At 41.6% G+C, this 22137-nt stretch overlaps 1 protein-coding gene across 1 annotated transcript in view; it reads right to left on the reverse strand.

Moving 5' to 3' along the window:
- pdzd2 (PDZ domain containing 2) overlaps positions 1–22137 on the reverse strand; it is an 86119-nt gene extending 63982 nt beyond the window's left edge. The window contains exons 1-2 of the mRNA XM_084115453.1: positions 21905–22137; positions 711–1608 (exon numbers count right to left, since the gene is read on the reverse strand). Coding sequence (XP_083971579.1) covers positions 711–1216 — 506 coding nt within the window. The 5' untranslated portion in view covers positions 1217–1608; positions 21905–22137. The remainder of the gene's footprint in view (positions 1–710; positions 1609–21904) is intronic.

A 22137-nucleotide genomic window follows, 5' to 3' on the forward strand; every position in this document is an offset into this window, starting at 1 on the left:
AGAGGTGGGGTAATGTAATTATTACCAGAGCTTCTCAGTGATTTAGTCAATCTTAGACATTAACAACTTGATGTCAACTCTTCAGCAAAAAACTTCATGACATTCCCCACAGATTTAAATTTGGCAATGTACGGTGCTATCACTGTCACCAAGTCTTTCACACAAGTTCAGTACCAAACAGGCAATGTTATCTGAGGTTCGTTTTAGTTCAATACTTTTGACTTTTTAGCACGATTACAATGGAATTATAGCAGGCCCATTTCACATTGGTTTTTACAGATTGAGGGGAAATCTTAAATGAGGGTATTCCACATACTATCAATGGATTCCAGCACACTCAGATTACTTTACATGATGACAAGACGAAAGAGGAATGCTTTCAGTGCACACCTTTTCCCAATTAATGAAATCTAATGAAAATTAATGAAAAAGACAAACTCATTAAATCAAGGGCGTAGATTTGGTTTGAACATTGGGGGGGTTGAAGTTTGGGTCTGCATATTTTTCATGTGATCATGGTATAAATATTGGGGGGGTTATCTCCCCCCCCCAACCCCCCCACAAATTACACCCCTGCATTAAATCAACAGCATGGGCTTGAATATCTGAGAAATTCAGCTCTATGCTTACTTATTTTGTTAACCAAACTAATGAACAAAATAAAGCACAACATATTATATGCTGATTGTAAACAAATTCAGACATCTTACCTGGCTCCAGTGACGTCGACCCCAACCATCAGCTGTCCATTTAGTGACAGCAGCTCATCTCGCAGCTTAATATCTCCACAGTGGGCTGCTGGACTGTTCTTTTTCACTTCAGTCACCCAAATACACCCGACATCCAACACAGGGCCTTTATCGCCCTTCCTGCGCCTCCTCCTGACCCCTTTCTTCTTCCCCTCAGGGTCTCCAAAAATGGGAATATTTCCAAAGCTGAGCCCGAACTCCGGTCCATCTTCCTCAGACTTGTTCAGGTAGACCGCCTTCACTTCAGCATCAGTTTCCTCTCTAAATGGGCTACTACTGTACAAAGGACTCTCAACTTCAGCAAAGTTTAGCTGGATGTATTCCACAAGCTTGCAGATGGCAGCCTGGCAAACACCACCTGCACTCATCCGAGACTCATCGCCCTCGTCTCGGTCCTTTTCTCGAGCCCTGAGCCAGTTCTCCAAGAGGGGGAGATGGTTCAGGGCATTTTCTTGGGTGATAGGCATCCTAGCTGCTGCTGCTGGGCCTGCCTGGGCCGCCCCTGCATGTTGAGTCAAGGCTCTTCAGTGGTGGCTGTAACCAGACGCATTAAAATGGCTTCACATTCCTCTCAAAATGACACACTGACCTCACAGACTTCAGATCCAGAACGCTGGCGTCCACTTGTGATACTCTTAGACCACAGAGGTCCATGATGTCATCCGCAGAAACAAAAGGAAAGCACGGAAACTGAGGAAGAAGGGCACGTTTATTCTTCAAGGGGTAACAAGAGAACGTGTGCCATTAGCTGGTCGTCTTGGTGCGTGCCAAATCTGATTTCCAATACCATTAAAGTGGAAAATAGCAGATCGTTGGGAGTCGAGATCTATCCTGACTCACAGGCGCCACAGACGTCCACCTAATCAGAAAGAAAATAAATAGAATTGCCATTACAAAGAAAGTCAGCAGGCATGAACTCATGTTAAAGCGCTGCAGTCATGGCTCATTTGCTGCTCAGCCTCAGTACGCACAAGAACAGAAATTGGCGTAAGTATGACAACAAAGAAAGCTTCCTATATACCAGCCATTTCATTTGACTGACAGAATTCATGAACTGGAAAAGGTTCCAATAATAGTCTTATGGGCTTTTTTACAGATGTGTCATTTGGCTGTTTATACAGACATTCAGTAGGGGTAGAATCAATGTGGTTGACATTATTCAATGCACCGTGAGCAGACAGAAAGGAAAAGCAAACTTCCTTTCAGTTCTTATTCACCTTAACCTCGTGGAATGTAACCTGACAATAAATGTTGAAACTGCCAGCCAGATGTTGTGATCGTGTAGCTCGAACTCTTGGACTGGCAGACCACATTTCTGGCATTTTTAAGTATATGCTGTAGACAAAGACCACAATCAAATTGCTACTCTGGGGTTTTGCTCAAAATAACACGGCTTTGGCCTCTGTGAGCATCACACATACTACTAGAGCTCTCTTATGAGCGCAAAATCCTTCTGTGATAAAAGATAATAGAGCATTTATGTGTAACAACATATCAACTTTGCATTAATGTCCATTACTAGGAAAAAAACACAGATTAAACTGTGAGAAGATTACTTAGCACAGCTATATAAACAAGAGGGGGATGTATATCCAACTGTCAGCTGAAGTCTTATAGAGCAGACCAGAAAAGTAAAGTGACAGCTAATACCAGAGGACAAAACCCCTTTCAAGAGTTTAACCTCAATAAGTCATATGCAGTTTATAAATGGCAATTCTAAAACATTTCTATCAACTAGGCATGCAATATGCAATCATGTCATTGAAAATATGATAAATTAAAGAAACTGTATTGCATATGAAAACCTGCTTACAGTGAAGCTTTGTCTTTCCACTGGATGTGACATATTTGCTTGTTAAGAGATTATTATACACACAACAGTTCCCCACAATTTACATTACATTACATTAAAAAGAAACCCAAAAAGTTATAGCCCCTTAAAACACATTTATCACCATCTTCCTCCTACCTTTTTTAATTTTTGAGATTTTGTTCCTTACTCCATTCAAGCACATATATAGGCACTAGACCTCTCACCGCGTAGCGCTGTCACAGGGACACAGAAGGTCTGCAGACCCCAGACTCACCCTCCGAAAAGACCCACATGCAATAGGATTAGTCTCACCCCTCCCCTGTGCCACTTACACACACAATGACCTCCCATTTTCTCTTTGGTTGAGTTGCTGAATGGCCAGTTCAAGTGTTTATATTTCTGTCATCATGTCATTCATGATTATTGATGTTTTAGTTCCTCAAATAAGAGCAACTCATTTAACAAAGCAAATGCAGATTAGGAGAAAAAACACTGGCACACATTAAATGAGATTTTAGCAGGGAAAAGCTTTAAGGATTAGTTTACCAAACATGAAAATGCTATCATTATATTCTGTAAACACAATTTAAAATAACAATTTTCTATTTTAATATAGGTTACTTTAAAATATAATTTTTTCCAGTGATGGTATAAGCTGAATTTTCATTAATTTGGTGCTCAAGAAACATTTCTTATTATTATCAATGTGCTGCTAAATATATTTTGCGGAATTCTTTTTTCAGGATTCTTTGATTCAACATTTATTTTAAATATATATATATATATATATATATATATATATATATATATATATATTTTAAGTATAAATGTTTTTACTGCCACTTTTAATAAATTGAATGTCACCTTGCTGAACACAAGTTTTTTTGAAAACGTAAAATGCAGAAAGTTTCCTGTGATGGGTAGATTTAGGGCTAAGGTTAGGGTATATAATATACAGTTTGTACAGTATAAAAATTATATAAGTATAAAAAAACTGTTCCTTTGAAATGAATGGTAATCATCAGGAGCTACTTCCTCTGGTCCAGCGAAATAAAGTGTCTGTAAACATTCTTAAGCCAGTGACACTGAGAAGAGCTTCTGCCAACGACAACATCCCCATGAACAGCCTCATGATCAAGAAAGCTGTTGTTTCCCATTGAATTGACCCATACTGAAAGCCCAAGAAAGGGGATTAAAGCTAAAGAGGACACTTTTTTGATATTCATTACATGGACATTATGCACTCTGCTTTATCCACTGCAGAAACACAATAGTAAATGCACTGCATTTTATAGTGTGACTAGGAAATCATATGTCACTAGTAAAAACCAAAACAAGACGCGATCAATGCTGGCTGTAAAACCATGAACTCCACATGGTTGGAATAAATAAGCCTTTCATACTAAAACAAACAAGACTTAGTATTATGAAAATCTGTCAAGCATTGCTTTTAAAAAGAACAATGAAAAAGGATTAATGGTCATTATTAGCCATATAGGACATATTTAATGTCTGTGCATTGGTCTTTCAGATTAATTAAAAAGTTACGTTTTTTGTTTCGATTATAACAATACACTTCTCCAGCTTAGCCAAACAATGACATAATGGAAGCTGAACCGCCTGAGCTCAGAGCTCTGTAAATACATTTAAAAGAAAAAGAAAAAAATGAGAGAATATTTCAAAGAGAAATACCATCCAGCACTTAACTCTAGAGTCCAACAGCATTTGTCACTCTGTTAGGGTGGTCTTTCAACTCCTCTTTTTTTTATTCATTAGGATCACATTACAGAGCTCTCTCGTCATTTGATAGAACCGTTTATCATGGACGTGGATGTTTTCATCCTTCACTTCGCATACACACATTTGACATACAAATCAAGCAAGCTCACGCTGTGAAGTGATTCCTGAAAAAAGAGGAATATTTCGAAAAATGAACGCTGTGGTCGGAGAACACTGACTGACAAATAATAAAGTTGGATGCCAACTGTGGAAACATGAATTAAGTTGAGTTTTCCAAAGAAGGGCCGTACTGCCACTAATCACAGAGGTCCTGCTGAGAGCAACCGTAAACGGGTTCTGCCCTCAGGCCCACGTCAGTGCTTTATGATCTATAGCCATCGATTATGGGGTGGACTTCATCTCTTCTTTGATCTGACAAATGTGATTCTTTACGACTTAAGTGATGGGTTTCATTATTGACCAAAAATCTTTTTTTTAGTTGCCAAAATAAATAGATTTTGCTCAACAACATGAATCTATTCATGGGATTGAGCTATTTGTAATGTTAAATAGTATTTTTATTTAGTTAATGAGGCACTAGAAGTACAGGATACAGTGTAGTTGTGTTATTGTACCCTAGTTCACACACGCCACTGTCAGATTGCCAACAAAGACTGGTTAATAGAGCAACAAATCGCAGCTTCAAAGTGGCTACAAGAAACTGGGTCAGCAACCAGCGGCATCAGACCATATTTAAACCACTCATATTAATAGTCCTTATCTGAGAAGACGTTCACTGACTGAGAACCATGTTGAGTCCAGAGGAACACTTTTCTAATCAGTTATGTACATTAGGATTTTATGTTACATGTAATGTTGTTAATGTTTATTGCATTTTTAAAATTTCATGTGTGTTACCATGATGGTGTTTAGAGTTTGTGTGAATGACACTGTGCAGCTTCTATATATTAATATTAGGTTTCTCAGCATGTGGGAACGCTGCTTGTGATGAGCTTTGATTCATCATGTGATTCTTATCACCACTGTGATTGGTTGTCAGTGTATTACAATGGTATAAAACAGATACTAGTATTTCAATAACTCAGTAAATTAACATTATATCAGATAATGAAATACGGTTTTATACTGTAAATTTCTGGCAACCACAGCTGCCAGTTTTTTACCATAATTTTGTACTTTTTTATGTGTATATGTGAGATATAAAAAGGCATAGTTGATTCTTGATCCTGATCAAGATTTGTTGACTGCAGTAGAGTTGCAGATCACTTTCCATTGTTCTTAAAGACACTTTTGACCATGAAGATTATAGAATAGCTGAATGCAGCTTTAATGGCTTCATGCAACTCAATCACAATGTCACACACACAGAAGGGAACAGACAGATGGTAAGGTGAAATGTTTTATTCAAGTAAAAGCAGAGTGATGGGACAACAGCGGGAACCAGACGATGGTGAAAGGATGGTGACTTGATAGGTGATGAAGACTGAAGTGGAAACTCTGTGCAGGTGAAGGATGAACACGATGACTGGAGATCGGGATGACGGACAGGAGACAGGGGACTTGACAGGACGATCTCAGGTGAGTGTTCAGGTAAGGAGTCTGACTGTTTGCGTAGCAGTAACGTTGACGAGACCAGACACTGATTTGAGGGTGATGCAGGTTGATATAGGCTGTGTTGATGAGGTAGTGCAGGTGCAGGGAATCAGTAGTAAACATTTAATTATTTGTTTTCTTCAGCAGCCAACTGCATCCCAACAGCTTTTCTCAATTACATTTCAATTCCTCCAGCAATACAATGTACAGTTAGAAAGAGAGCCATAAAAAGTTACAGAGAAAGAGAAAGGCCAGTTTAGTATACAAATAGACTTTGTCTGTTCTATTACATTTTTCAAATTGAATGTGGTAGTTTCAGGAAATATCATCTGATTTATTTATTCTCATTGAATCAGTAATGGAAACCATTTGTGGTACTCCATACTAGGGGTGGGCGATATGGCAAAAATATCACATCACAATTTTTTTCAGGAAAATCACGATTCACGATTTTATCACGATTCTCTTTCATGTTGATTTTACTATTTTGCTATTTTACTGAGTTGGTTCTATGTCATGGTGCAAAGGACCCTAGGTTGATTTTACTCCGAACCATCCCTTTAAGGACAAGCAGCAGCATGTTTTCTATTGGGCTACTGTCACTTTAAGACCGGCGCATCTAATGGACACGCATATGACACTTTCTATTTTTTCTCAAAAGTGTGCTTTTACTTTAGACATAACCAACTGTGTTTATGTTAACCTTGTGTGTATTTGACAGTATTAGCGCAATAAGACTTGGAAGATAACTTAGTCCAGTAATCAGCCGCTGTTTGACGTTTTAGTGTGTGTGCTTCAGGTGTACGCGCTCAGAAAAGCGCATGTTAGTTAGAACCACGCAACAGCACCCGAATGAAATGTTTAATCGGCAAAGCTTTAATGCACAGGCTGAACTTTTATGAATTGCAGTATCTCGTGAGTGTATCTCTACCTCTGCATTAACATGTGATGTACGTCGCGTTGGGTATGTTGAGATGGAGGCGCCAGAACTGATCTGATAGAATCAGAGCAGATCGTGGAGGCATTTTAATTGTCCACGATCAAAAACCGTGATATCGCACACCCCTACTCCATACAGATTATTGCCCACATTTTGACCAGAAAATAAAACACAACTGTATTATGATTATAGACCATTTAATAAACACCATCTAACAAAATAGTAAGAATGGAGCCCTGGAATTCTAAAAATGGACACAAAACATCCATGAGTTATGCCAAGCTGACAACAGTATGACACTCCATAGCAACAACAGATGAAAGGAGATTAAAGTCCGTCTGTTTACGGAAACAAAATGTGTTTTATTTGTCTTTTTAAATTAGTTACAGTAGCTCATTAAAATACTGCACTTGGGTTCAGCTGCATACGATTTTGGTAAAGACCGCGATTATTTTATGCGCAGCTTGTCAGTGCAGCACGGCTAATCGGTAGTAAATGCTGCTCCATCTGAACTCCAGAGGGCGCTCTCACACAGACACACCAAATAAGCCCCGCTCCATCAATTAAAACAATATGGAGTTCTAAGTACTAACTGTTGTTATTTGCCACTTCAATGACCACTGTAAAAAAACAAATGCTGTTGCACCTGAATAAAGTTATGCATGAGGAATGTCAGAGATAATGCTGTTCATTGGTTATACTTATTGGTTTAACATGAGGCAGCAGCCTCTGCAGCCGTGCAGTCTGGAAACTTCCACACACCTGCCAGCTTATTTAGTCCTGTCAGCGGACACATGGAGAAAGCCTGCTACAAAATAAGGCATGTTCTTCACATCTCACCAGTCAACAAGCACTTTGTGGTTTATATCCCAAAATAGCCCTTCAACCTCACTAACACAAACATCTTTGGATTTTTCCAGAAAGACTATTACAGGTGTTTTCAAAACGAGTCTTTGCCTGTCGTTTAGAAGGGTACGATTACAGTAACTTACAGAAAATCTGAGCTGTTCAAGGAAAGAGTTTGACTTTGAGAAGTTCGTAATATTCTATTGCAGTACTTCAGTAACTGGAATGTTTTATCTGCTTGCCAAAATAAAAATTTTAGTTGCTACAAAAGAAGCAAAAACTGTATAGCAACCGAACAGTTCAATATTATATTGAAAATTGTGGCATCCCTAGTTCCCACGGCTCTCGGCCCCGCCCTAATTGCCCCAACAACCATATGGTCAGATAAACTACAAATATGCCTCTATGGTTTATATGTGGTTCTAAATTGCATTTTTTTCTTCTTTCCGGTTTTGCAATGTTTTACACGAGTCGCCTACTCAAATGAAAACACTTCCAACATGACTGCACATTTGCGCCGCCATCACCCAGTGGTAATACAGTCACATCCAAAAAGCAACAGTCCCTGGCTGATTCCTTCCAGCACCAGAATACTCAACTGGTTCTGAGAGACACACAAATAACAAAGGCAGTGGGGATGGTCATTGCCAAAGATTTGCAGCCGTTTTCTGTGATTGGAGATGAATGAAAGCGCTAAACCGAAAGCGCTTGATCCGCATTACAGACTACCGTCTCGCACTTTTTTCAGCGTCGAGGTAATTCCCGACCTCTATGACAAGGCACGCAACAGTGTTGTAATTTTTATATATATTTATTTAATATTATATAATACACTAGGAATGTGTACAAGTGGATTTTTTTTTTTTTGCTTTTAAGTAAAATAAAGAAAGAGTATTACAATAAAAATAGTACTTTTTCTTATTGTTCTGTCGCCTAAGCATGCCAAGCCATCAGAACCGAACCGAAAACTGTGGTTAAAAAAACAGAGGCATTTATTAAACCGTGGGCTAACTGTATTGTTGTATCCCTAATTGGAACGTAGCGAGGCAGGTGGTGTGAGTGCTAATAAATTATGAGCGTCAACTGCACGCCACACCAGTTTCGAGTCCCACGGAGGACCTCCGGAAGGATAAAAGGAGGAGTGAGTGACAACAGTGCAAGATGTGAGAGGACCAGGCCTAGGACATTTATGTTGTGTTTTATGTTTATGCAGCAGTTATTCGTTAGGGGCTGCCACTTTACTCTCGTTTTGTTGTTTGTTTCACCTCCTTCTTCCCTTTTCAACAAACACAATACAGTGGTGCCAAAACAAGGGAGGAAGGAGGATCGCGATGTCAAAGAGCACTCGTCACTGTGGGAAATCCAAGGTGCCATTGAGCATCCATGGTGGCAGACCACCGCCCTGCTTGCCACAGTTGTCAAGGTTCAGTGTCACCTCTGGGGAATGATTCTCTAAGCGAAATTCAAACAAAGTTAAACAGTTTTTTAGCATTCAAAGACTTAAAGCAATAGCACAATCAAACCTGCCAATTCAAATGTTGTGAAACACTTACAGTGCAAAAGAAGTGAAAGAACTGAAACCCAAGGGGGAAATTTTCCAGCTGAATGTGTGAGAAGGCCATGGGGGCTGGGAAGAGTGTCAGTGTAATATACGCAGATGTCAGAGGTGACACACTGTAGGAGTGAGACCCCCTCATTCAGATTCATTCATGCACTCTCCGGTCTCATTGAGGACAATGAATTGCACTTACAGGGGGCTCTCATATGTAAATGAAACCCTACACAGGGTACAATTCTTCAAGTACCCATACTTGCCATAAAGACCAATATAGTGATGGCCATCCACAAATGAATGGTTGTTTTCAACATGATTTATAATGATGCCAATATGGACTGAAATAGGGCAGTAATGAATGGATGGATTTTCAATGGAAGCTTTAAATCTGATTATTTTTGGGCCGTTCATTGGTAATACATCTGGTTTTACGTTGTTGTTGTTTTTTTCCAGTGAGTTAGTTTAATATTGTTTCTTAGGCTTCCATCAGTTTTTATTTTCAAATACTTATATATAATCGACTCATGTATAATGAGTTAAACACAACATACACAGCATTTGAAAGCTATACATGTATTTATACTATAAGCTGTGTTTCTCCCAAGTGAGCTCTGTTGTAAATGTCTTTTCACAAGTCAAGGGCTGAATGAAGTCTATACAAGACAAAGTAAGGGTCATCACCATGCTTTCCAGAGAGGTTAGGGAAGCCCTAAAGTAAAGTAGAGTCAAGTAAAGTACCTTGGAAAAGTAGCCTATTAGTGGGTGCACTTACACAAGATGTGACAATAATGATGCAAAACTCTTCTGATGTCAGCAAAAGTCAACAGGATAAACCCTTTAGATTTGAGTACACAAACATGAACATGTACAGTAGTATGCTATATTATTAAATCAAAAATGTGTTTTGCCATTTTTCCTGGTTATTAAAATTTATAATAAATTTTGAACAATGGTCCGTGAACTAAAACAAAAGTGACTACACTGTAAAACATGTTTTTTAGAAGTTGTGAATAAAATAAGATTATTTTAGTATGTTATAATAATAATTTCTTTATGCCTTAAAATACTTGAATGTATGGAAGCTTGTTTCCAACATGGAATACAAAATAAAAAAGGTAATTGTGACTTTTTATCTCAAAATTCTGACTTTTTTTCTCGGAATTGTGTGATATAGTGGCAATTGCGTGTTATAAAGTCAGAATTGTAAACTCACAAGTGTGAGAAAAAATAAGTCTGAATTGTTTGAACTCTTGCTTCATTTAGTAAACGCGGAACCATGGATATGCAAATTACTCCCCACCGCCACTCAATCACACCAGCTCAGAATACCCGATCCACTCGTTCAACTGTATTAAACACTGCACAATAGCAAGTGGAAATATTTATTTAATTCAGCCATATATGTTTAAACCAGAAGAAGACTAAGAGCGAATAGGGTCGTCTACAAATTGATGTATCAAAATGGTAATGCATTTTATTTATCACTCTCTAAAATTTCGGACACATAACAGTAATTATTTGATTAGCCTTTGGCTTGACTATGTTATCAAACAGCTAATAATGTGCAATGTTACATAATGTAACCATGTTCCCGTTCGCCATCTCAGTCAGACTACAGCATCCAGCATCCTTAGAAACGCTTTGAACAGGGATTGGTTACATGTTTGTGACAGTAGAAAACGAGCGGTTTCAAACCACGTTTATGAGACTGTTAGTTGTACTGCATTTTTAAGAAGAAAATATACTCAGCAATGGTGTTGACTAATGAATTTGCACTTGGTCTTAAAGCATATTAAAACACCTCGAATAGACAAATAAACAACATTAAGAATTTGATTTTCACAACAGGGGGTCTTTAAAATATATTCTGATTAATACATGCATAAGTTAGGCATTTCATTAGATTCTTGAAACCAAATTTTGATTTAATCTGGATATGGTAATCAGATGAATGCGTTTACATGATTAACATAATTGGGAAATACCCAATAATAACAGAATGTTACTGTGCTTGTAAACACAGTCAGTTATCTCAAATGGTGAATAGTAGTGCTGCACGATTAATCGTATCGCAATCGCGATGTCAAGCCTACGCGATTATATGACGCAAACTGCTGCGATTTTATATTAAATAAACAAATTAGCGCTGTTAACGCACTTATTAATGCAAATGCTTTTAAACCATTCATGCGCGATAAGACATAAAAGAACGAGCTGCCTGTGAATGTCCTCCTGACACACACACACACAGAGATAGACGCGCGCCAGTATCAAGTTCTCTTTCGCGGTAGAACGAACAACACACATGTATGCCAAAATGAACGCGCTGCCTGTGAATGTCCTGACTGTGACAGACAGAAAGACTCGCGCTAATATCGTGCGTGCGCACAAAACAGCATGACAGAATATAGTTCTCTTTCGAGCTTGAACGAACAATAACACACAATTATGCCAAAATGTCTTTTTGTCGAGTGTCTTCATGACATAAGAGTAGTCTTATGATGAACATGAAGAGTTGTGATGACTCGTGAAAGAATGAGGCGCGTGTGAGATCCGCGTCTCTGACAGCGGCTGGTCTTAAAGGGACAGTACACAGTAGCCACTAATTATATCTGTAAAGTTATTCTTTTTTATTTTTTTATTTTTCTATATATTTTATTTTTCTTTACCCCTGACATGTATGGTTATATGTACTCTTGTATGTAAATTATGTTTTGTTCTTGTTAAAATGCAATAATAAAAAAATCTGTCCTAAAGTTAATCAAAGAACAAAGGGAACAGAGAAAAATACTCACTGCTCTTGACTAAAGAACTTTTTTCTTTAGGCTGATTATCACTAATCTGTGTGTGCATTTATTTTCCTTGAGAACCAAGCAAGCTGACTCATGAAACCATTTGTTTATTATATCGCATATCGCAATCGCAATATTGACCTCAATTATCGCAATATGACATTTTCCCCAAATCGTGCACGACGTGCAGCCCTAGTGAATAGGCTACTTCTGTTTACCAAATGCAAGGAAAAACTTTGCCACGTTTATTAGATGTTCAGAAATAACTAGAAATTCACAAACATGCTGAAAGGAAAAAGATGTTAGCAATGCCAGTACTGCTGTAATTGTTCAACTTGCAAAACACATCCCTGGAAACGTTAATGGTCCACTGTATTTTCATATACACATATTTGACATTTTTTTGTCAGTTTATTGCACCCAATCACCCAGACCCATGCACCACAAGAGAGAGATAAATATTTAAATTTCAAACCAGCAAGGATCCATTCAAATGTGACTCCATTCATCTCTGAACTTCGACCATCCTTAACAACTCGTTAGCTTCATTAAACAGATAACCACTCTAGCAAAATATATGTAAAGCACCTAATATCAACCATACAAAACCCATTTTTTTTCTATGAAACTGGCCATCCTTCCTTACTCTTTGCCTAACGGTGCAGCATGAGATGTAGAGATGTAATCCCCCAGATGAGAATTTGATCTAGAGGGTTGGTTCAGTCCTGTGGTCTCCTCTCTGGATGAGCCATGCATTGCTGTCGGGCGGGGTGCCAGATACTGTCCAGCTTAACCCAAAAACAACAACTGTACCACAACCCACTGACACTCCCCTGCTCTAAGTCACACCATTCTCTCTAGATGCACCATTACGGTCTCTTATTTTAGACTACACACTGCTGTTCATTTTTTCCAGGACACACTCTCCACTTCAGTGCTGTAACACTAAAGGTTGTTGCTGGTGGGTTCATGCAAGAGAAGCATTAAGGCCTGATATTTTTATGATCTGTATAGCTATCATGAAGCAATCAAATGGAGAAACCAAGCAGGAGTGCGTTTCACAAAAGCATGATGGAACTTGCGACCAAAGTTGGCTTTGGGAAACGAAACCCAGGTCAACAGAATTCTGATGCAGTGTGAAATATAAGTGTATTTAGTGTATATACACAACTATATTTAGTGTGTACACAGTGCACAAAATAATTACTGTCATATGAATTTAAAACTATACAAATAAAAAAGGATCACATGTCAGTGAAATATGATCGATGACCTTTAAGATGGATGATGAATAAATGGCTTCAAATGTCATATTGCAGATTGGAAATGATAGTTGAGACTTTTGGCTTGGAATTTTATCGCTTTCCATATGACTCGTACAATGGATCAGAACATGACTGGGAATTTGGGAATATTATGACATGAAAATATGAACATGTGTTGACAATCAGCTAACAGGTTACAGCAAAGTAATCAATCTGGCCAATGAGTGCAATGGTTCAATCTGTTTCAGAAGATTAGTCATCATAATCAGCTTACTTCTTGTTTCTTACCTTATATGGTACTTCTGAAAGTGCATATTGCATCTAATATATACACAATGAGAGACTGGTCATTGTGTACATTAGATCATTGGATATTTATTCTTTTCGGGATAGGAACAACGGTGCAATGGTAATGGGAGGTCTAAATGCTGACTGCCATAACTGAAAACAGTGTGTAATTCTCCCACCAAAGCAGAAACAGACACAAAGAAAAGGAGGAGACTAAAGGCCCATTCACACCAAGAACGATAACTATAATGATAAATATATTAGCGTCCACACCAATACACATTATTGTTCTGTTTATTGTAAGCACATGCTGTAGTTATGCCTTCTGCCACTTTAAATGCTCATGCTTTCTAAAGCAGAATGGATTCAGATTGGCTGTCAACTAAGCTTGACGTTAAAGGGTTAGTTCACCCAAAAATGAAAAATTAATTCCTCACCCTCATGTTGTTCCAAAGCTGTAAGGCTTTCGTTCATCTTCCGAAAACAAATTAGGATCATTTTGATGAAATCTGAGAGCTTTCTGTCCCTCCATTGACAGCTATGTAACTCCCATTTTGAAGCTTCAAAAAGCTAATCTAAAATTAGTAAAACTAATCCATATTAATTGAGCGGTTTAGTCAAAATTTTCTGAAGAGATTCGATCGCTTTATATGATGAACCGATTTACTTTAGTTTTTTATTCAACATTGATCAGCGTACATAAGCTCAACCGAACCTGCTTGACACTCAAGAAGAAACATCTTGAAAAGCTGCGTAACACAAGAATGAACCTCATTGGTTCTTGCACATCGAGCGAATATGCTTGAGCTTCCGTTTACCACAACTGATGTGTGAGTTGATGAAAGTTTATATGTGAATAAAAGCCTAAATTCAATCTGTTCATCAGCGATCATGTCTCTTCAGAACATTTGGACTAAACCAGTCAATTCATATGGATTAGTTTTACGATCTCTTTATGAACTTTTTGAAGAGCCAAAGGGGTAGTTGCATTTGACAGTGATGGTTCGTGGGTTTTAAAATGGAGGCAGACTAAAGTGTAATGTCTGGGGATCCCCTGCCGAGGATGATGATGACGATGATGATTATTATTATTATTTGCCTACCTGCTTTAAATGGCTTTTTGATCACTTTTAGACAGAAAATTAGACTTATACAGCAATATATAATACAAATATAATTTCACTCACCTAGCCTATTGAAGCAAACATCTATCCCTTCTTAAATGCCCGTGTTAAAAGAGCGTGTTGGGCCGTTTAGTGAAGCGGACTGCTGTAGCCTATATATCCAGCTTAGGCATAGAGTCTTCCTTCGTTTTTAATTTGTAGATAATGTTAATTTAAAATTGGTTGGCAATCAAATATTCAATATCGCTACTCTCCATAATTAATGTACTTGGTGGTATATTATTTATCAGCGCAGCAGTTCAAATATCACGTAATTTCTCGTCTCTTTGATGATTAGTTGAAATACTAAGTGTGGCGGGGGAGGCGTGGTTCAGCGAGGTCTGCGACGAGAGAGAGATTGGAGAGACGAGCGGCGGTAAGTGGGTCAAGTACAAAATGACTTACACCTGTGTCTCGTTGCAGTAATTGGCGTGGGGAGACCGTATAAAAGACACACTGGAACCAGCGATCGGAGAGAGAGGGCTGAGGACTCGTGGGAGTGTGGAAAGAGGAGTGTGGAAAGAGACAAATGCTGTCGCGGACTTTGAACTGTGGAATGAGATTTATGTTTGACGCGCGTGTGGCGCGATTGTAATCTGAGTTTATTTAATAAATTACCCACAAGCCTCAGCCAGCCGACCCCGGTCTCCTTCCTTCTCACACACACACAGAAATAAGGGAAAATACTACACTGGTGCCGAAACCCGGGAAGGAAGGAGAACAGGAACATCGGGAACGCCATTTGCGGACATCATCACATCGCTCGCGGGTCTACATCAGGAAAACCATCAAGCCCTGCTGGACTTGCGGGCGGATCAGGAACGTCGGTTTCAAGCCATGATGCAAGCCCAGCAGGAGGACCGCGAGCTGTTCCGGAGCTTGCTGGACCGGGAGGTTCGGACGGAGTCGGCTTCCCCCAGCTCTATCCCAGCCGCTCACATGTCTCTTACGAAGATGGGTGTCTCTGATGATCCCGAGGCCTTCTTGGACTTGTTTGAAAGAACGGCCGAGGCATGTGAGTGGCCATCGACCAGCTGGCCGGTACGGCTAATTCCGCTGCTGTCGGGGGAAGCCCAGAAGGCTGCTCAACAACTGCCCGTCCAGAACCTCCTGGTATACGCCGATCTGAAACGAGCCATTCTCCAGAGGGTCGGCCTCAACCCAGAGCAACATCGTCAACGCTTCCATTCACTGGAACTGGCGGAAGCAGGCCGACCCTTTGTCTTGGCGCAGCAGCTCCGGGACTCGTGCCGCAAATGGCTGTTGGCCGGAGGAAGCGACGCCGAGGCCATCATCAACAAGGTGGTACTGGAACAGTTCGTGTCTCGACTACCGAAGAGGACTGCCCAGTGGGTCCAGTGCCACCGGCCGGCGTCGCTGGATCTGGCCAGCCAACTGGCGGAGGATCAACTGGCGGCGTGCTCCGGGGTCGGCGAACCCCTTCCATCCACATCTCTCTCTCTTTCTCCCCCTGTCTCTCTCTCTTCCCATTCCCTTAAGCCCGTTCCTTTTCCCAGGACCCGGTTTAATGGACCACCGAGGGCACCTCCCCGCTGGAAGACTGGAGCCGAGGTTCCAGCCGGGTCGCGAGGATCCGTCAAGGGAGGGGGACCGGTACACACTGAAGGGCTCGACGCAGTTCCTGCGCTCTCCCCACGCCAATTCCTTGACCCTCTTCCTGCCACTTGGGCGGCGGGGAAGCCTGGGCCGGCCTGTTGGCGTTGCGGGGATCCGGGCCATTTCGTGGACCGCTGCCCGGTCATGGAGGTTGGGACATTGGTCCGGATCCCGGACGTCCCGCAGGCCGCCCCCGATCAAGCCGGGTTATACCAGATACCTGTGAGTATTAAGGGGGGTACCTATCAGGCCTTGGTGGATTCAGGTTGTAACCAGACCTCCATCCATCAAAGCCTGATACAATCCGGGGAATTGAATACGGGCCGCATGGTTAAGGTGAGGTGTGTGCACGGGGATATAATGGAATACCCCTTGAAAGCCATCACTATTAAATTCAGGGGACAAAACCATTGTGTGGAGGTGGCAGTTAGCCTGCACCTCCGGCATCCGTTAATTTTGGGAACGAATTGGCCTGCTTTTGAACAATTATTGGGATGTTTGACAACGGATGCCTCTGGGAAAAAGAAAAGGCGGGGAAGGGGGGCGAGCGCTCAGGTTGGAGAGGCTGTTCCTGGACCCAGCGAAACTGTTTCAGAGGAACCGAACGGCTTGGCGAGGCTAAACCTCTCTAGTCGCGATGACTTTCCCCTCGAACAGTCCCAAGACGAGACGCTCAAACATGCGTTTGAACAGGTCCGTTCCATCGATGGGCAGATCCTCCAACCTGACCGCATGCTCTCCTATCCTTATTTTGCCATTATTAAAGACAGGTTGTATCGAGTGACCCAAGACACTCAGACAAAGGAAGATACAACCCAATTGTTAATACCAAGTAGCCGGTCGGGAAATGCTTTTCCAGACAACGCATTGTAATCCGATGGCGAGGCATCTAGGGATGACAGCTACATTAAATCGTCTAATGACCCGATTCTTTTGGCCGGGCATTCACGAGAACGTGCGCAGATGGTGCGCGTCGTGTCGTGGATGTCAGTTGGTAAACCCACCGGCCGCCCCAAAAGCGCCATTGCGCCCTCTACCTCTTGTGCAGGTCCCCTTCAAAAGAATTGGTATGGACCTCATCGGGCCATTAGAACGGTCAGCACGGGGACATCGCTTTGCGTTAGTTATAGTAGACTACGCAACGCGATATCCTGAAGCAGTGGCGCTACGCACTATATCAGCTAAGAGTGTGGCAGACGCCCTGTTTCATTTAATCTCCCGCGTGGGAATCCCGAAAGAGATTCTCACGGATCAGGGCACCGCGTTTATGTCACGCACGTTAAGCGATTTATACTAATTATTGGGCATTAAATCGGTGCGTACCAGTGTCTATCACCCACAAACGGACGGGCTGGTCGAACGGTTTAATCGCACGTTGAAGACAATGATTCTTAAATTCGTACAAGACGACGCGAGAAATTGGGACAGATGGCTAGAACCCCTCTTATTCGCCGTGAGAGAGGTCCCGCAAGCCTCCACGGGGTTTTCCCCCTTCGAGCTTCTTTATGGACGTCAGCCCCGTGGGGTTTTAGACGTCCTAAAATAAACTTGGGAGGACGGACGCTCAGATAGCAAAAATGAAATTCAGTATGTCATGGACCTGAGAGCAAAACTCCATACACTGGGGCGGCTCTCTTTGGAGAATTTGCTTCAGGCTCAGGACAGACAAAGCCGGCTGTATAACAGGGGAACTAAGCTTCGAGAGTTTGGACCGGGAGATAAAGTGATTTTTTACTCATTTTACTACCAACCTCCAGCTCCAAATTGTTAGCAAAGTGGCAAGGACCCTTTGAGGTCACACAGCGAATAGGAGATCTCAATTATGAGGTAATACGAACAGACAGAGGCGATTCACGGTAAATCTACCATCTCAACCTCCTAAAAAAATGGAGTGAGGAGGAGTCAGTGTTGCTTGCGAAGGCAGTGAGTGGAGAGGAGGATCTCGGGCCAGAAGCGATCATCAAAGAGAAATCTCTCGCCCTGGCCCGGGGGGGGGGGGGGGGAATCACCTCTCGCCCTCGCAGCTCACTGACATCACAAGATTACAAAGAGAGTTTGCAGATGTGTTTTCGCCCCTGCCTGGTCGTACTATCTGATTCAGCACCATATTGAGACCGGCGTGGTGGTTCGCGGCCGGCCGTACAGATTGCCTGAACACAAAAAAAAAGTGGTTCAGACGGAATTAGAGGCAATGCTGGAGATGGGAGTAATTGAGGAGTCCCACAGTGACTGGGCGAGCCCGATAGTTTTAGTTCCTAAAACGGACGGCTCGGTACGGTTTTGTGTGGACTATCGCAGGGTGAATGCAGTGTCGAAATTCGACGCTTATCCAATGCCGCGGATTGACGAGCTGCTTGATCGGTTAGGTACGGCTCGTTTTTATTCAACACTGGACTTAACGAAAGGATATTGGCAGATCCCCTTATCTCCCATGTCCAAAGAAAAAACAGCCTTCACCACGCCGTTTGGGTAACACCAATTTGTGACACTTCCTTTCGGGCTGTTCGGGGCCCCGGCCACGTTTCAGCGTCTCATGGACCGAGTTCTGCGGCCCCATGCTCCGTATGCCGCTGCATACTTGGATGATATCATCATCTATAGTAATGACTGGCAGCGGCATATGGAGCATTTGAGGGCCGTCCTCGGGGCTCAGGAGGGCCGTCCTCGGGAGACAGGCGGGGCTAACGGCCAACCCGAAGAAGTGTGCAGCTGGGCGGGTGGAGTTAAGGTATCTGGGCTTCCACTTGGGTCATGGGCAGGTGCGTCCCCAAATTGACAAGACAGCAGCAATTGCAACCTGTCCCAGACCTAAGACCAAAAAGGAGGTGAGGCAGTTCCTGGGGCTGGCGGGATATTACAGAAGGTTTATTCCTGGCTATTCGGACCTCACCAGCCCGCTGACTGACCTCACTAAAAAGGAGGTACCAGATACGGTCCAGTAGACGGAGCAGTGCCAACAGGCTTTTACCCAGGTTAAGGCTGCTCTGTGTGGCGGACCGCTCCTGCACTCTCCTAATTTCTCTCTCCCCTTTTTGTTGCAGACTGACGCGTCGGACAGGGGGCTGGGCGCTGTCCTGTCCCAGGAGGGGGAGGGGGAGGACCGCCCGGTGCTGTACATTAGTCGTAAGCTCTCAAAGAGAGAGACTAAGTACAGCACCATAGAGAAGGAGTGTTTGGATGGCTCCCCGGCCTGAGTCGGGCGGTGGGGGTATGTGGCGAGGGAGGCGTGGTTCAGCGAGGTCTGCGACGAGAGAGAGAGTGGAGAGACGAGCGGCGGTAAGTGGGTCAAGTGCAAAATGACTTACACCTGTGTCTCGTTGCAGTAATTGGCGTGGGGAGACCATATAAAAAACACACTGGAACCAGCGATCGGAGAGAGAGGGCTGAGGACTCGTGGGAACGTGGAAAGAGGACTCTGAATGAGGAAGACAAACGCTGTCGCGGACTTTGAACTGTGGAATGAGATTTATGTTTGACGCGCGTGTGGCACGATTGTAATCTGAGTTTATTTAATAAATTACCCACGAGCCTCAGCCAGCCGACCCCGGTCTCCTTCCTTCTCACACACACACAGAAATAAGGGAAAATACTACACTAAGGAAGAATAGCCTCCCCTGCTATGTAATTTTCCTCAACACTCCTAAGTGCTGAAAGTGAAACACTTGATGGTGATTGGCTATTTTTTTTCCAACTGAGGCCTAAGAGCCTGGCTATGGATTTGCCTCCCCCTCCCCTTCTCTATCCCTTAGCATTTGTAATTACATCGGCAGATTTGACACGTACGTCGTGAAAGAAAAGCGGTGCTTCCGATTTCATTCGATTGGTGTTACAACGGGGAAATTACAAAGAAACTTCTCCCACTTTCACCTCAAAATCTTGGGTAGGCTGTGCCTCCCTTGCCTCCCCTGATGAGCCACCACTGGCGTTGGAGTCTATGTGGGGTCAGAAAGCTCTCAGATTTAATCAAAAAGATCTTCATTTGTGTTCCAAAGATGAGCGCAAGTCATGAGGGTAAGTAATTACTGACAGAACATTTTGGGGTGAACTATGCATTTAACACCCGCGGGTGGAATTCAGCAGTTGCATGTATCACAGTTATTCCCACTAGCTACTTTGGCGGGTTGAATTTTATATTCACTTAAATAAATATATGCACAGCCGGTTTCAGAGTAAAGCATGACACTTTAATAATTTACATGCGTGCAGGTTACTTCCAGCGGCTCAGTCACTTCCAGCGGCTCAGAGCGGCTCTGTTCACAGTAAATGCTGCTCAACACTCAGTCTCTGCATGTGCATTTGGAAATGCATATAAAGTCAGACATGCTTTGTGTTTCAAGTGTTGTGCTGTTATCATTTAAATGCGTGGAGTACGTCTCCAGTTAACAAACTCCATCTCTGCATGTGCTGAGTTTGGGTTGCATATAATGTTAGTCTGGGAATGCAACGTGCGGCATTTCACCAGATTTGTATCGTAAATCATTTATAAACTAACACCAACACAGGAGAATACATCAATGTTTCTAAATTATGTCAATTGTTGTTTATCACGATTTCAAAATAAAAGTTGAAACCCTAGCTCTGAGATGACATGTTTTGAATGTCCACATATTCTTGTTAAAGAGATTACAGTGGCTGTGGCATTTCTATTGTAAAGAAGTGGCCAAGCATTAAAGATTAAGTTAACATCTGAATTAAATGTTGTTTGCCCAATATTAAACAAGGATTTGGTCATGCTGCAACAACAACAGGTTGCTGGCACCCTCTGCAGGCATTTGTTATAATACGTAATGTACATAAGTTGATTATGTTTATATTATGTATTGCATTGTTTATTTTAACAGTGTTGTTCAAAGCCAAATGATTACTTGCTGTACTTTCATCGTTGTGAAAGTGATTCCAACAATATTGTTTCTCTGTGCTATTATCATTATAGTTGTGGTGTGGACTCTGCAATGTTTTTTTGTTTAATCACAGAATAATTAAACAATTCGTATCCTTAAGTTCAACTGCATGATGAAAATTACTGGTCATGTGATGTCAACATGGTGGCACATATGGGGGCGACCCACGCAGAATATAACCTTTTTTTCCTAGAAGACAGACTGATATGCCATTTCATGTAATTATACATAATTTTAACATTATTTATCAAGCGCAAAACTTTTTATTTAGCTAAAATAAATAAATAAAAATACAGAGTGCACTAATTAGCTAAGTGCTCAGACTAACTATTCCAGTGCTGAAAACTGACTGTTATAAGGCTCTTTTTAAAAGTTGGCATATTCACAAATGTAAATTACTTGGTTGAGGCTAAAAAAAAGTGATTCTTTCATCATAATAATAGATACAGTAATTTGCTCTTATTTGGTAGTAATAACCCAGTGTGAATAAATCAGGATGGATAGATAACCGTTAGTCAACATTTTTTTTCTCCATTGATGTCTTAGCACAACCAGCCACAAGACAAAAATTCGACAGAAGTTCAGTGAAGGGAGACTCGGGGAGTTCAGAGAAGCTTATAAACTATATAAAATAAAACTTACCATCCGTGAAACTGCATTAAAAAGTGTTAGCATACTGTATTTCCGTGACCAGAGGGAATGTTAATCCAAATCAATGAAATTAGCTGCATTCAGAAGTCGAGTCCTCATGAAACGCCTATAGTGATCTGAGAAAAGTATCGCATGTACATTTAACAGCTGAGCTGTTTTCGTCTGTGTGTTATTGTACAAAAAATAAATAAAATCGCCTCCCTTTTGCTAAACTTTGACAACTC

Source organism: Abramis brama, assembly GCF_963993115.1.
Source record: "Abramis brama genome assembly, chromosome: 5".
NCBI lineage: Eukaryota > Metazoa > Chordata > Actinopteri > Cypriniformes > Leuciscidae > Abramis > Abramis brama.